Source organism: Cebus imitator, unplaced genomic scaffold (genome assembly GCF_001604975.1).
Source record: "Cebus imitator isolate Cc_AM_T3 unplaced genomic scaffold, Cebus_imitator-1.0 Scaffold370, whole genome shotgun sequence".
NCBI classification, from domain to species: Eukaryota; Metazoa; Chordata; class Mammalia; order Primates; family Cebidae; genus Cebus; species Cebus imitator.
This window is the reverse complement of record NW_016107685.1, coordinates 1,945,595-1,959,216: the sequence shown is the minus strand read 5'-3', so window position 1 is coordinate 1,959,216 and position 13,622 is coordinate 1,945,595. Positions and strand designations below refer to the sequence as shown.

Here is a 13,622-nt window from a genome sequence, read left to right as displayed (position 1 = left end):
CTGCTCAAACGTCAGCACCTATTCAGAGTGGCCTTCCCTGATTGCCTTATGTAGAATATCTCATTTTGATTCATTTTATGTCACAGCATTTACCACCTAACAAAACTTGTATCTCCACAAAGGAGAGTGAAATCAATAAATAAAGGATCTTTGTTTTTTCACTGCAATTTTTCAATGCCTAAAACAACATTGAATTATTATGGTAAGAGTATATTAAATTATTTAATCATAGAAAAATTAAAACACAAGTAATTGCATATCTTGCCACGCTGGGATACTCCAGGTGAGGCAGAAAGAGAAAAATATGGAGCATTGGCAACCATGGAAAATGCAAACTACAAACATAAGATATGCTGAAGGAGATGATACACTTGGAAGGTGCTGTGCCGCATGGAGGGCTGAATTTGTGGTGACTGGGTTACATAATGGAGATGGCAGCAGCTGCATCTGTGTGTGCTAAAGAAGAATTGGTGACAGCCCATCACCATCTTATAATGGTGGCAATGTCAATTAGTAAGAGGCTCTAATGATGACTGTTCATTAGGCTGGGTTGATATGTAAATTTACCATATTCTGGCCCATGTATTATTCCTTTTCCACCCTCAAACTTGAACAATTTGGGTTTGAGAAATTCAGTCTTATGAGTCAGTATCTGGACCTATCTATGTAATATGTTTCTTTCTGTTTGAGCATGTTATGATGGTTTTCCCTATGCATGGGTCTGTTTAGGTGTCTCTAGGTATTTGCATCTGTGTTTGCACATGACTATGTGTACTCGTATGTGTACTCTATATGCCTGTGTATGTGAATCTTTTACTATGTGAGCTTGTATACATACATGTGCCTGTCTGAGATGACATGCTCAAAATAATCAGTTTCATATATCATGCTGAAGTTTCATACACCACGCTCAAAATGCTCATGTTTTAGAGATAAAAACATTATTTTTATCTCTATACTAATATGTGCATGTGGTTTGTGTGTTAACATATGTATAGTAGGTAAGACAAAGATATCACACAGTTTTTTTTTAAATAAAAGAAGTCAAACCTCAGATCAGTGCAAGCAGGTGTAGCCATTTTATTGACAGATGTTCCAGCCATGGCCAATGATCTATTTTTCAGCACAGGAAGCACTGGTTGATAACTCCTATTCCAGGAGTTCTCCTGGCTAGAAGCATCAGGAGAGGTGCAAATAGCAAATGAGATGTTCAGGTGGGTTAGCTGGCAGGTAGCAAGCAAAGAAGTAGGCATGGTGGTTAGAATCTGCAATGTCTTGAGCTTGCAGGTAGCAGCATTGGTGTCCCCCTCAGTAGCAATGAGTGCCTGTAGATTGGCATGATGGTTCCCAAATCCCGGGGAGCCTGGAGAGATTCCATCTGTTTGCCAAAACAAATCTCAGGAGCTTGCAGAGGGTGGGAAGCATCCCCATCTGGGAACTGTAGCCTCTGAAGGACTGTTCCAGACTTGTGGCAGCACTCAGGTCCCTTGGGCTCAGCTATAGCTGGAATATTTCAGGACTGGGGCACTGTGTCAAGGTAGCTTCAGCTCGGGACAGGAAGGCAACCCAGGCCCCATAGGTAGGGTGTAACCCAAGGCAGAAGAACAGGACCCTCTATGGCCAGCAGCTGGAGACCCTGCTCCATCTGCAATATTGCTTGTGATGCTTTATGGTTGGCTAAAGCAATAAGCAGGTCAGAAATCTGTGTCTGCTCCAGGAATGTGGGCAACTGCTGCCTCCACTGTCTAGACAGCCTGGGCATACTCATGAACAACATAATCTGAGCTGCCAGCTAGGGGGTGTTCATAAGCGACTGCGTCATGCCTCCTGTGACCTGGGAGCTGGTATGCTCATCTGACAGCTGGAGATCACCCTCTAATATCTGTCCGGAGCTACTTAGAGAAACAGTGGCATCCTTGTTTTCTTCTTGAGGCTGCTGGGTAAACTGTATGCTAGGTAAGGCTGGTATCCCAGCTGGCTGCTTAGAGGCACAGATATGGCTATGGCCCTTGGTGGAGATTGTAGCAGTGTTGACCTTGGAAGTGTGGTTGACCTTGTTGGGGGTGTCATTGGCTGAAATGTTTGAAGATAAACCACGAGAGCTATTATAAATGACTCGGGTTGTAGGATGCTGTGGGAGCTGGTCTCGTCGTTCCTGGGACGGTGGTGGAGTTGGACATAAAGACTGGACTTGTTCCAGCACTTGTCCAGCCAGGAGAGCTGTGAAAGGGTTTCCTCCAAAAGGATCTTGCATGCTGTTCAGCATTTGATCTTTGACATCAGCACAGTTCTGACCCAGGGAAATATTCCCACCTGGCATTGTCTCTAAGACCAGATACGGCTGTGGGTTCAGTGGATATTCAAGGTTTTGCGAAGGTTGGTGGAGCTGCATTATCTCTTGAATGATAGCAAGGTTCCTGGCCAGCTCCAGAGTCTGCCATAAGATCTCAGAATTGTCAAGAAGGTGGGAAACCTCTGGGCTCTGCTGCATCAATTGTTGCGTGTCTGGGTGTTCTAAGTTGAACTGCCGCATGAACTCCATGTTGGACAGAAGCCGCTGAATGCTAGGATTCTCCAGCATCTGTGCTATGTGCTCTGGATGGCTCACTTCCAAGTTCTGGGTATAAACTTTGGGTGTATCAGATCCCACATAGTGGGCCAATTCCACTGGAGCTTCATTCATACCTGTTGGTTGGTGCACCCCACTGCTGTTTCCTTCAGTGTTTCTGTCCCGGTGGCAGGGATCATTCATTGGCAGGTCCTGGAAGGAATGGGCCAGAGATCTGGAGCCGTGCTTGGACTTGATGACCAGGTAGATGGTATGACCATCCATAATGCCCCTCTGGCTCAGCGTGTCATGGTCTTTGAGAAGACGGCCCATGAAGACCAGCACAAGTTGGTCCATTTGGCATTGGAAGTGAGCCGATAGCTTCTCCTTGAACTGCCTCACCGAGATGTCGTCAGCCACCATAAAGTCTTTCTGGTTGCCTGCAGTCTTCACTATCACTTGAGTGGCACTTGAAGAGATATTTTTGTCTGCAGGAAGACCTGAAGAATGTCCACTCTGGGACATCCTGGATGTTCAGGAGATGGCATGCATGAGCTTTAAATGGGCAGACAGACAGGGAGCAGGAGGAAGCAGGGGCAGAAAGGGTGAGGGCAGGATAATGTTTCTGCTGGCCTTTGTCTCAGATTCTGTTCTCAGGCCACAGGATAGTGTTCTTGTTGCCCAAAAAGGGATGAGTGACCAGGCTGGGGCCAGGTTTTTGCGATGTTGTGCCCTCACCCCAGTTCTCCAGATGTGACCCAGCTGAGGCCTGGCGTGGCTACTGATTCATACTTCATCCATGGTGGATAAAGTGGTTATGACTTCTCCTAGGGCTACCCCTCCTCCTACCCCACCCACCCAGGGCGTGAATCTTCAGAAAAGGGGTATTGTGATGTCAGCGCTAGCCTCACATCCACCATGGACCGCTGGGGAAGGAGGGCCAGGTCCCTACAATAAATTAAACAGGGGTCCAGGTCCCTACAATAAATTAAAATAGTTTTCCAGAAAACAGGGATGAAGTTCTCAGGATAGAACCAGTGAGAACACAGAAAAGTAAATAAAAACCAAATTTTAAATGTGGAACCTGTGTTTCCGTGTGATACTATGTGTATGTTCCTTATAGGGATGTCAGACTTATATGAAAAGTTGGGTCTTCTGAAGCCATAGATAAAACCACACTCCTGTAAGAAAGCAGTCTCTCTCATAGGGAGGAGCTTTTTAATTGTTTTAATGATCTGGAAATGTGGGCCTTATTTACAGTCTAGATTTTGGGATTCTAAACTTAATTGTGCTCCCATATGGTGGGGAAAATGTTCCTCTGTCCCAGGAAGCAGGAGTACAGGTAACCAGGAAGGCTCTTCATAAGGACATTCCAAACTAAACATGAATCAGCTGTTTTTTATAATACATGTGTTAATCACATATCACTTGATCTCTTCTACCTGTCATTATAGCAGAAGTTTTAGAATGATTTGTTTCAATGTCCTAACCCACTCTTGTGTGCCACCTTTATGGCAAAGCATTAAGGGGGAATGTTGTCTGTAAATCAAGAGGTGGGAGAGGAGATGGTTAGCAGTAAAATTCTTAAGGGGACAGGTGCAGGCAACTAAAAAGCTGGATTATTGGTCCCATATAAATTTGGAGAATTGTGTTTGATTTTTATTTAGAAGCTGATGACATTTCTGTTATTAGATATGTTAAAATGTGTATTTATGTCTATGCTGATGTTTAGGTGCAGTTGGAAATAATTTTTTATATGAGTGAGAACATATATGTCTCATTGAATGTATATATGAAAGTACATGCATTTCTGTGTTACAAGGAAGGCTTCAGGATTTTATATGTTCCATCAACCTGCCTGGAGAGGGAAAAACACAACACAGACAGGTAAGGAACAAGCAAAGAGCTCAAGCCTGTATTGAGCTTCAATACAATTCAAGCCTGTATTGAAGACAATCTAAGGGATGACAGACAGCTGGCCAGGAGACTTTCTGCTACCAAACCAATGATTCTTTATTGAGAATATCTAGACCCCCAGCGCCATCCATATCAGATCCTCACCATGCTGTGTTGCCAGTTGCTAACTTACTACAGCAAGACTCAGGCCTAAGCACTTCTCTTGCAATTGCCCTCAAAAGTGAGATCGATCCAGGACAATGAAAATTGATTTTCAGACCAAGATTTTGCCCCTTTTATCCCTAGGGACCTCACAGGAAGGTAGAGATAAGAAAGGGAACTTGCATATCCCACTCTAATGACCAGTTCCCCTGCAGCTTCTGCACTGGAATCCAATGTTCCCAACCTGAGACTGACAATTCTAGATCACAGAACTCTCAAGTTCTAGAAGCTGGATTTATGATTCTCCAAAAGGAATACAAGATGCCAAAGCATCAGAAAGAAAGGGTACCATTTTGTTAGCTAATATTTCACTTTTTTCCTATCAAATCCACCTAGATCATTATTAAAGGGAACCTTAATGTGCTGATTGAGATATTAATTACATAAGGAACTCACTACGTATGATCAACGCCTCCCAATCATTAGGGCCAATCACCATTTTGGGTTATGGTCCTCCCGGAGGTAAGGAAGAAGACATGCATCTACCAATGCTCTGCCCAGCCCTGGGGTCTCAGTGTCTGAAAGCTTTGTTAGGTTTGACAGGTTTTGGGGAAACATGAACCCCAGAGGTCCTCTTGGCTGGTGGTCTTGGTAGCCTGCTATTCATTGTCAGGAAGGTGAGGTCATAATTTATCAGGTAACCATCATTGAAGACATATAGCTTGTGGTCTGAGGGGCAGTAATTGATGCTCTGCAGCCTTTCCAGCATCTTGTCCAACAGGATGCTGTGGCAGCGCTCCTGCCCAGTGGTGGTGTCAAAAGCATAAAAGATCTCTTCTTGGAGGGTGCTCAGTGAGCGTAAGGCATAGAGCACCCCACAGGCCATGAAGGCCCCTGACAGGGCTGGCTTGTGCTGGCTGGTGTGCCAGGTTTTCTCCACTTCTAGAGTGCTAGTGTTGAGAAGACTCACAACCAGGTTCCCCTTGCTCTCCTCAGTGGCATAGAGAACCCACAGCCCCTTCTCATCACCAGCAAAATCTATGTCCTTCCAGGGCACACCAGCATAGGAAAAGCGGTTGTTATAGGTAGCACCAGGCAGCAGATGCCGCAGCACCAGGGTGTTGGGGGAAAGGTCCATCTTGGCCATGTCACTTGTGCCATAGTAGTTAAAGTACATAAAGTTCTTGTACACAACATTTCCACTGCCATCACCATAGCCCATCTTCCTCTCTTCATAGTTTGCCAGCAGCACGAGGTCATTATAGGATTTGTACAGCCGATAGTAGTCAAAGTACCTAGGCCAAGCCCCCACATTCAGATTTATTACTTATTTACAGCAGTAAGCAAGGTAACAAAGAGCTATAAAAATGGGCAGATCCGTTTGCTAATTAAGGGCAAGGGCTTTGCTCTCAAACAACTGACTTTTAGTTCATCTTTTACTTACTCATCCATGACAAAACAAATAATTATTTTTAAAAGTTACAGTAATAATAAGAGCTACAGTGCCCAATAGATGTTATATATGCATAATCTTACTTAATTATAATAACAGCACTGTCAGGTAGATTTTATCCTCACAGATGAGGAGACTAGGTCTTAGAAAGGTTAAGTCATTTGCTCAAGGCCACACAGCTTATAAATAAAAACTGTAAAAAAAAAAATAACAAGCTACTTTATTGACTGTTAGGACTGACCAAAATAAAGCAAAGAAAACAATTAGTAGAGTATTTGTTTCAATGAGCAATCAAAACATAGTAACTATTATTTTTTCTTTCTTATGGACATTCTTCTGTATCTAGACTCCACTGCCTTCCTTTCTTCCACCTGTTCTTGAGATGCCAGGGTCCTGTAACAGGACATATTTCTGGAGGTGGATTCAGGGAAATTTGTTCTCACAAGACCACATTGGAAAGTTCCTTAAATTATCTGTCAGTTATGAGTAATTTTATCTCCTAACTTTGGTAAGTCCTAATTACCCATAAAGATTTTGAGAGGGTTCCAAGGCATGTAAATGTATTTTATATGCTGCAAAGTATAGCATATATGAGTTATATGCTACAAAGTATAGCCTATATAATACATTTTATATAAGCGTAGAAATTAGAGAACATTATTTTCAGTGATACTAATGTTCAGTAACACTAATCTTTCTGAGTTGAGCTTCAGCCCGGGCTCTTCAATGACTGCTTCAACCTATATTCATGTCTTCATGTCTCTCTCTCAAAGGGTCTACATCACATTTCCACACACACTGACTTTTAACATTCTGTGTGTTGAGCCTACCTCCCTAGCAAGGCTGACAATTTTTTGTGGGTCTTATTCATCTATGTATTGACTCTTTTAGTCATTCTTTTATCTAATAAATATGTATCAGCACCTATGTTGTACATAGTTTTCTATGTAATCGCATGTAATCTTCCCATATATTTATAATTATCTTCACTTTACATATGACTAAAAAAGGCTATGATACTTTAATTCATTTTCCCAAGGTCACTTAGCTTAAGTGGCAGTACTGAGTTTCAAACACAGATTGGCTTACGTCCAAGTCTCAAGCTTGGCCAGAGACATGTTCTGAACTTCTAAGCAGGAAGTTAGGATTGTGAGGCCCAGATGTAGAAGAGTTTGTCCTTTACATAGAAACAGAGTAGAAGTAGAGCCATAGTTGGGTTACTATGGTATTTAAATTTTTAAACAGTGGATTTGTAAAGGAAGCTCAGGGCAGTCTGGGCCATGCTTGCCTCATGAGAAGAGCGTTAGGAGGTGACCTGTCAGGCCTAGGCTAGGTTTGCTTTGGAGCATACTTAAAATAGAGAAAAGCAGCTGCCCTGGAGCTACAAAGAAACCTTTGGGTCAGGGTAGGAGGCATTTGAAATTAAACTGATTGCGGAAGTCACTCAGGGCTCACCTACCATCTGTACATAGAGGGGCCACCCAGTAAACAGAAGAGGCTGGATTGGGTGCTGAGTCTCGGCCCCAGGCACCTGCCTTGTATGAGAAGCCTCTCCAATTGAGCTGCACCACAAGGGGTTTGCTAACTTTCTGGAGGTCTCCATGGGCACAAGAAGCTAGAGGAGAAAGCAAGCAAGATGTGAGCCAGGTTTAAAGCACACAACTCACACGTAGCTGAGTGTGAAAGTATAGTAACTATATGTGGATTTGAGTTTATATTTATGCACCTGAGTGCATATACAAGCATATCAGCAGGTTGATTTTGCATGAACATAGGTTATTATGTATGCCTGATTATGGGTGTTCGTATGTCTATGTATACATATGCCCATATATGAGAATATATCAATCTTGATCTGCATTTTTCAGTGACACACAAAACAAAGAAATGAAAGATTTATTCTCTATCAAGATTTATATTTTAGCCGGGTGCAGTGGCTCACGCCTGTAATCCCAGCATCTTGGGAGGCCAAGCCAGGTGGATCACCTGAGGTCAGGAATTCAAGACCAGCATGGCCAACATGAAAAAACCCTGTCTCTACTAAAAATACAAAAATTTTCTGAGTGTGATGGCATTCACCTGTAATCCCAGCTACTTGGGAGCCTGAGGCGGGAGACTCGCTTGAACCCAGGAGGCAGAGGTTACAGTGAGCTGATATTGCGCCATTGTACTCCAGCCCAGGAGACAGAACAAGACTCCATCTCAAAAAAAAAAAAAAAAGATTTGTACTTCCCTTCCCTCAGTTTACCATAGCCAATATGCACTCCCAACCTGGTCTCTGGAGAGATAGGACCTTGAGAAATTCAGTCTTTGAACTCACCAGGGGGCAGGGGTGGTCCAGGGTATCTGGAGGCCTGTTCTTTCTCTTTATCTCTCTCACATTCACTTAGTTGACTCTAAAGGACATCCACCTCCTTTTGGAGAGCACCAAAGCTGCTCTGGTCAGAGTCAGCCAAAAGCTTGAGAGTGAGACTGGCATTAGTCACCTATGGAAATGAAATGCCCCGGAAGTGGGTTGCAGAGTGTTCTCAAAAACTGAATTCTGGCTGTCATACTCCTCAGCTCAGAGTTTTCTTCCCCCAGAAAGAAATAATGTTAGAAATTGTCCAATTTGTGAGGTTAGAGAAGACAGGAAGAGGTTTTTTTTGTTTGTTTGTTTGTTTTTTTAATTTTTCTTTTTAAGACAGAGTCTTGTTCTGTCGCCCAGGCTGGAGAGCAGTGGCTCTATCTGAGCTCACTGCAACCTGCATCTACAGGGTTGAAGAGATTCTCCTGCCTTAGCCTCCCAGGTAGCTGTGATTACAGGTGCCCACCACCATGAGGGGCTGATTTTTGTATTTTCAGTAGAGACGGGGTTTCACCATGTTGGCCAGGCTGGTCTCAAACTCCCGACCTCAGGTGATTCACCTGCCTCAGCTTCCCAAAGTGCTGGGTTTACAGGCGTGAGCCACTGCACCCAGCCTAGGAAGGAGTATTCTTTAATCCATTCATATACCTAGCTCTGGAGTCAATAGAGGAGGTCCCCAGCCACACTAATGCCTCCCTTGGCCTTCAGTTGAGTCACCAATTCCTGTATTCCCTCCAGCTCCAGGTGCAGCAGGTTGAAGGCTGGGATCTCATAGGGAGAAGCAAGGGCGCTGGGATTCCTGGACTCCAGTATATGGCTCATTTCCAGAACCTCATTGTCTTGACCTTCAGTGGTACGTACATACTCACTGACCTGGGCCTGTGGGGGATGAACAGGAAGTTGCCCCAAATGTCAACACCTGTGGCTTCTCCCATTCGGTTGCATCCTCCCAGGACAAAATTGCCCTATTTTCATCTTCCAGTGGACCCATATCCATTAATTCATCCATTACTATGGGAGTGAATTACTAATTATAGTCTGTTACTATCACTGGTGATCCCAAGGATAGTACAGAATTTCCCTTCATTCTAAGGATTCGTCTCAAAGATGAGGGCTGTGCCACTTCCTTCAATTCATTTTCTACTTCCAGGATTCATCCCCATGCTGTGGTAAATAGAGACTCTGCTTGGATAACTCCCAGTCCCAGCCCACAGATCAAGCACTTACTCTGGATAGCTTCTGCTCATACTTGCAAATGAGCTCCTGAGCTGTACTATGTAGCTGTTCCAGCTGCTGCAAGGGGATGGGGTTGTCGGACAGGTGAACCACACAATGGCATGTGCCTCCTTCATCCACAGAGCTTGACACACTTCTCACCAGCTGCAAAGCATGGCCATAGGCACACTAAGCATAATGAAATATGTTGGGGCACCATGGGCTGTTTGCCAATATGAAGCAGAAGAGGTTGAGCCCACTTTGGAGTGCCAGAGAAGCATTGCCTCTGCACAGGGGTTTCTTCTTGACTGTCAGTTTGGGCATCCCTCTGTTAGGGGTTTGAGTTATACTTCCCTTGATTTCCCAGCATTGGAGCTTCAGGTTCCTTCCAGCACCTATTGGTGGGGCCTACCTCACCCTACCTCATGCACTGGCTGAATGTGGCTGCAGTTCACATTGCTGGAATCCAATTTTTCTTCAAGGCCCTGTGGGAGAGAGCAAAGCTGGTCTGCAGAGGTGTGTTAGGAGATAGGCTTAGGAAGCATCAGTTGTCTACAGTATCCCCACTCCAGAGGTCTGGCAGATTCCCACAACTTTACCTTGTATTGAAGACAGCAGGGACAGAGAGTTTCAAATCACCAAAGAAGCATTAGCAGTAACAATACCATGATACACCAGTCTAGATGGATATTTAGCATTCACAAGACATAACAGAGGGTGAATTACAACCTACATTCTATAGTTGAAAAACATGAGGTTCTAAGAGTCTAAAAATACCTTGCTAAGTTATATGACAAATAAGTAACAATGCTTCAAGCTGCCCCCGGGTCCCATCTTTGTTCTAGATCCTATCCTCTGACACCTAAGGAAGCGGCAGACATCAAAGCTATGTTGCGGTGGGTATGCAGCACAGGACAAGAGGGTAAGGCTAGGAGGCAGCTCCATTGCCTCAGCTAGAAAGAGTCAGAGGGAGATGTTCTAGAGAGGTGCATAATTTGATCTCTCCTCCCCTGCCATATGCCTATTGTATTACTTGCATACTCAGAGCCCAAACCCACTGATTCCATAGCCATATTTCCTGAGTTCTAATCCTGATTCTGGGACACTGGGCAAATTACTTAATTTCTCTGTGCCCATTGTCTTAATATGTATAATGGGGAAAAATGTGATGTTTATCTTATTGTTTTAAGAATTATAAATACAGCTATAGAGATAGATAGATAGATAGATAGATAGATAGATAGATAGATAGATAGACAGATAGATAAAATAGATAGATAGATAGATAGATAGATAGATAGATAGATAGATAGATAGATAATTTGTAGAGTACTTAGAACAGTGCCGGCCCTGCCTCTGGTAAGAGTCTTTATATTAGTTATATTTCACTAAATTCATCTCTTAGTCTCATTTTGGAGCTGGATAAACCAGCACTAGATTCAATCAAGACTCCTTTCTAACTTTTTTATTGTGTATGCAATACCCACTGAGGTTTCCTTACAAAGTCTTTCAGAATTAAAATGTCTGTGGCCCCTGTTTTTCTCTGAGATATCTTCTCTTAAGATGATAGCTTAATCTGGTTATGCCTTCAGTCTGCAATTCCAGCCCAATAGTTTAGCTTTTGGAGGATAATAAAATAAAGATAACACAGCCTTTTATAACTACCTTGAGCCCTTGCATCCTGAGCACAGGAAGAAAGTGGCAGATTTTTGCAGAAAACAGAGCCTCATAATTGAGTAGCATATACAGCCCAGAGTTCCTTCCTCTACTGGCTTCACCTTTGTCTTTCTTTGCTCCCCTTATGCTCATACATGCAAGCAAAGGGAAAATCAGAGCACACCGGAGCATACAGGGTGTCCCATCTTGCTTTTCTTCCTCCCTAGTTCTGTCTACCCTCACTTTCTCCCAGAACCTGGAGGTTCTTGAACAGAATCCGAGTGGCGAAGGAAGCCAGGCCAAAGTATAAAACAGTCTCCATCTACTGCTGTGATCCCTCTGCCCTTTGCCTGTACCTGAGGCTCTCCTGGGAGCACCAGGGACAGCAGCTGTAGAGCGGTCAGAAGAACTGTAACAGGCTGCATCTTGCATCAACTACAGGAGTGGAGTAAGTACTTGGGGCTCCCCTGGACTTTTATTTCTAGTCTAAGTAAACAGTCTCAGTAGGAGGGGGTATAAATTTTGACATTTGAAAGGGCTGAGAGGATAAAGGGGGTGTGTGGGGGAGTATGGAAAGAGACAGATTGCTGCCTCCAAACATGGGGGTAGTGAGTTTATTACTACAAACACAGTCTTCCTCATCCATCCCTAGTCTTAGATCTTCCCCCACCCTGCTGGGCCCTCTTGTCCAAACAGATTAAGGTAAACCTGAGACATCCTGTGGGGGCCCTGGGATGGGTCCCTTTCAGGAGGGATTTTGATGTTTCCCTCAACTTTGAGAAAGGGAAGTCTCAAGAAGGAAATGCAACTCTACCTGTTCAGTCTCAAGAACAGAAGTCATTTACTTAACTGTGTGCACTTGGATGAGGGCCAAAGTGTATACCTGGGGGGATCACTTCAGCAACACTGTAATGGACTGCCCTATTATATACCTTCCTTCACCCCAAGAAATTTGTCTGCTGCGCTATGCCAGCTACTGTAAACTTTTCCATCCATTCCACTACTCAAATACTTCTTGCAGTTCCTCTGGTCTTAATGCCAGCTGCCTCTGCTGCCCGTCCTTTAAGAAAGCTCCCTTCCAATATTTCCTAACCTGCCACAGGAGGCTGTGGACCCTCAAGTCTTCTGGCCTGTGAACTGCCATTGTCCCTGTAGAGAAGGAATAGTGTAGTTCCTGAGGCCTCAGTGTAGGCACTGAGTCACAAAGCTCGGTGCTCTTAGTGCCAGCCACCCGAAACTACTCTCTTTTCTTCTGCTATCTCTCTTGAGTATTTCTCAGACAATGGGTACTGTCACATTCACCCAAGTGCCTAGGAGAATGTCAGATTTTCTATGAAGAATGTGTTGTTCCATTTTTCTATTGAGGAATTTTGTCTCTGTAGGTCTACTACCTCTATTCTTTATTGTTTTATTTTTCACAGACCTTTAACTTTAGATAAGATGGCTGCTTAGTATAAAGTTCCTCTGCTTACTCATATCATCCTTTGGAATCCTTGCCCTGGCATATATACCTAGTAGAGAAAGGTATATGAAGCTGCCACTTCCCTTCTGGGAAAAGATCTGAGAAGTTGTGTGGCTATACAGCTCCAGGAAGACATTCCCAGAGCTTCGTTGGACAATCCTTGCTAAGAGATCATATCCTTATCTAACTTTACATATCCTCACCCCTTCATTCAATGCTCAAGGCCAGAGATCCATTCTTCATTAGCTTCTCTATCTGGCCCTGCTGTACCCATGGGGTCCAGAGGAGCATGGAGGTTAGGAAGATAAGAGAGGAATAGTTTAGGAAACCTAAGCTGCATGAAGCAGGAAACCCATCTGAGATCGATGTACAGGTGGGTGACACTAAAACTAAGGCAGCTTACAGAAGAAGGGACATAGGAAAGGAAAAACAAAAGAACAGATAGAGCATGAATCATGACAACTGGTGCTGGAGTTGTCGTCCCTATATTTTGCCAACTACAAATAGCCCTTAGCACAGGTTGAAAACACAAGAGTAGCCTTAGTATCTGATTAAAGTAGGGATAGAGCTTAGTGAGGAAGCTACAGTATTATCCACTCTCCACATCCAAAGCCAACAGGACTTCCAAGCCCTAGGTATTAATCACCCAGGTCAGAAACCATGCCCATTTCCAGAACTGTGCTCTGTTTTATTCACATAATACCATTTCTCCAGCTCCTCCTGTCTTCATCCCCTCAGCAAGCAGAGTACTGCTTAGTGTCAGACATTGTACAAGGGGCCCAACTCAGAGACACCTTTCATTAATCTGGTTTTGGCTAGATAAACTGATGGAGAAAATCTATGATCCTAGTCCTCAGACTGTGTCCTAGACATCCTAGCCTGT

The 13,622-nt window shown here is 43.9% G+C and overlaps 2 protein-coding genes across 5 annotated transcripts; both read right to left on the bottom strand.

Moving 5' to 3' along the window:
* Positions 1–1,059: 1,059 nt before the first annotated feature.
* UBQLNL (ubiquilin like) lies at positions 1,060–3,346 on the bottom strand. Its single transcript, XM_017507279.2, has one exon. It carries the CDS (start codon positions 3,071–3,073, stop codon positions 1,793–1,795), a length of 1,281 nt encoding a protein of 426 aa, XP_017362768.1. The 5' UTR covers positions 3,074–3,346; the 3' UTR covers positions 1,060–1,792.
* A 1,194-nt stretch (positions 3,347–4,540) lies between these two features.
* Positions 4,541–11,730, bottom strand: LOC108288368 (olfactomedin-4-like). Of its 4 annotated transcripts, XM_017507275.1 has the most exons (6): positions 11,634–11,730; positions 10,044–10,106; positions 9,634–9,786; positions 9,055–9,279; positions 7,515–7,674; positions 4,541–5,901 (listed from the first exon to the last, which is right to left on the bottom strand). In XM_017507275.1, exon 6 carries the CDS (start codon positions 5,826–5,828, stop codon positions 5,178–5,180), a length of 651 nt encoding a protein of 216 aa, XP_017362764.1. In that variant the 5' UTR covers positions 5,829–5,901; positions 7,515–7,674; positions 9,055–9,279; positions 9,634–9,786; positions 10,044–10,106; positions 11,634–11,730; the 3' UTR covers positions 4,541–5,177. The 4 variants fall into 4 exon arrangements, with proteins under 4 accessions (XP_017362764.1, XP_017362763.1, XP_017362765.1 ...); XM_017507274.1 differs by lacking the exon at positions 9,055–9,279; XM_017507276.1 differs by lacking the exons at positions 4,541–5,901; positions 7,515–7,674 and adding an exon at positions 8,385–8,545.
* Positions 11,731–13,622: the final 1,892 nt, after the last annotated feature.

Excerpts from the sequence above, each read along its gene's own strand:
- UBQLNL (XM_017507279.2), bottom strand. The coding sequence starts at position 3,073 with ATGTCCCAGAGTGGACATTCTTCAGGTCTTCCTGCAGACAAAAATATC.
- LOC108288368 (XM_017507274.1), bottom strand. The coding sequence starts at position 11,702 with ATGCAGCCTGTTACAGTTCTTCTGACCGCTCTACAGCTGCTGTCCCTG. Across the intron at positions 7,675-9,633 it reads ATGAGCAGAAGCTATCCAGA|CTTCTTGTGCCCATGGAGAC; the intron begins GTAAGTGCTTGA and ends TTTCTCCTCTAG. Across the intron at positions 5,902-7,514 it reads CCTCTATGTACAGATGGTAG|GTACTTTGACTACTATCGGC; the intron begins GTGAGCCCTGAG and ends GGCTTGGCCTAG.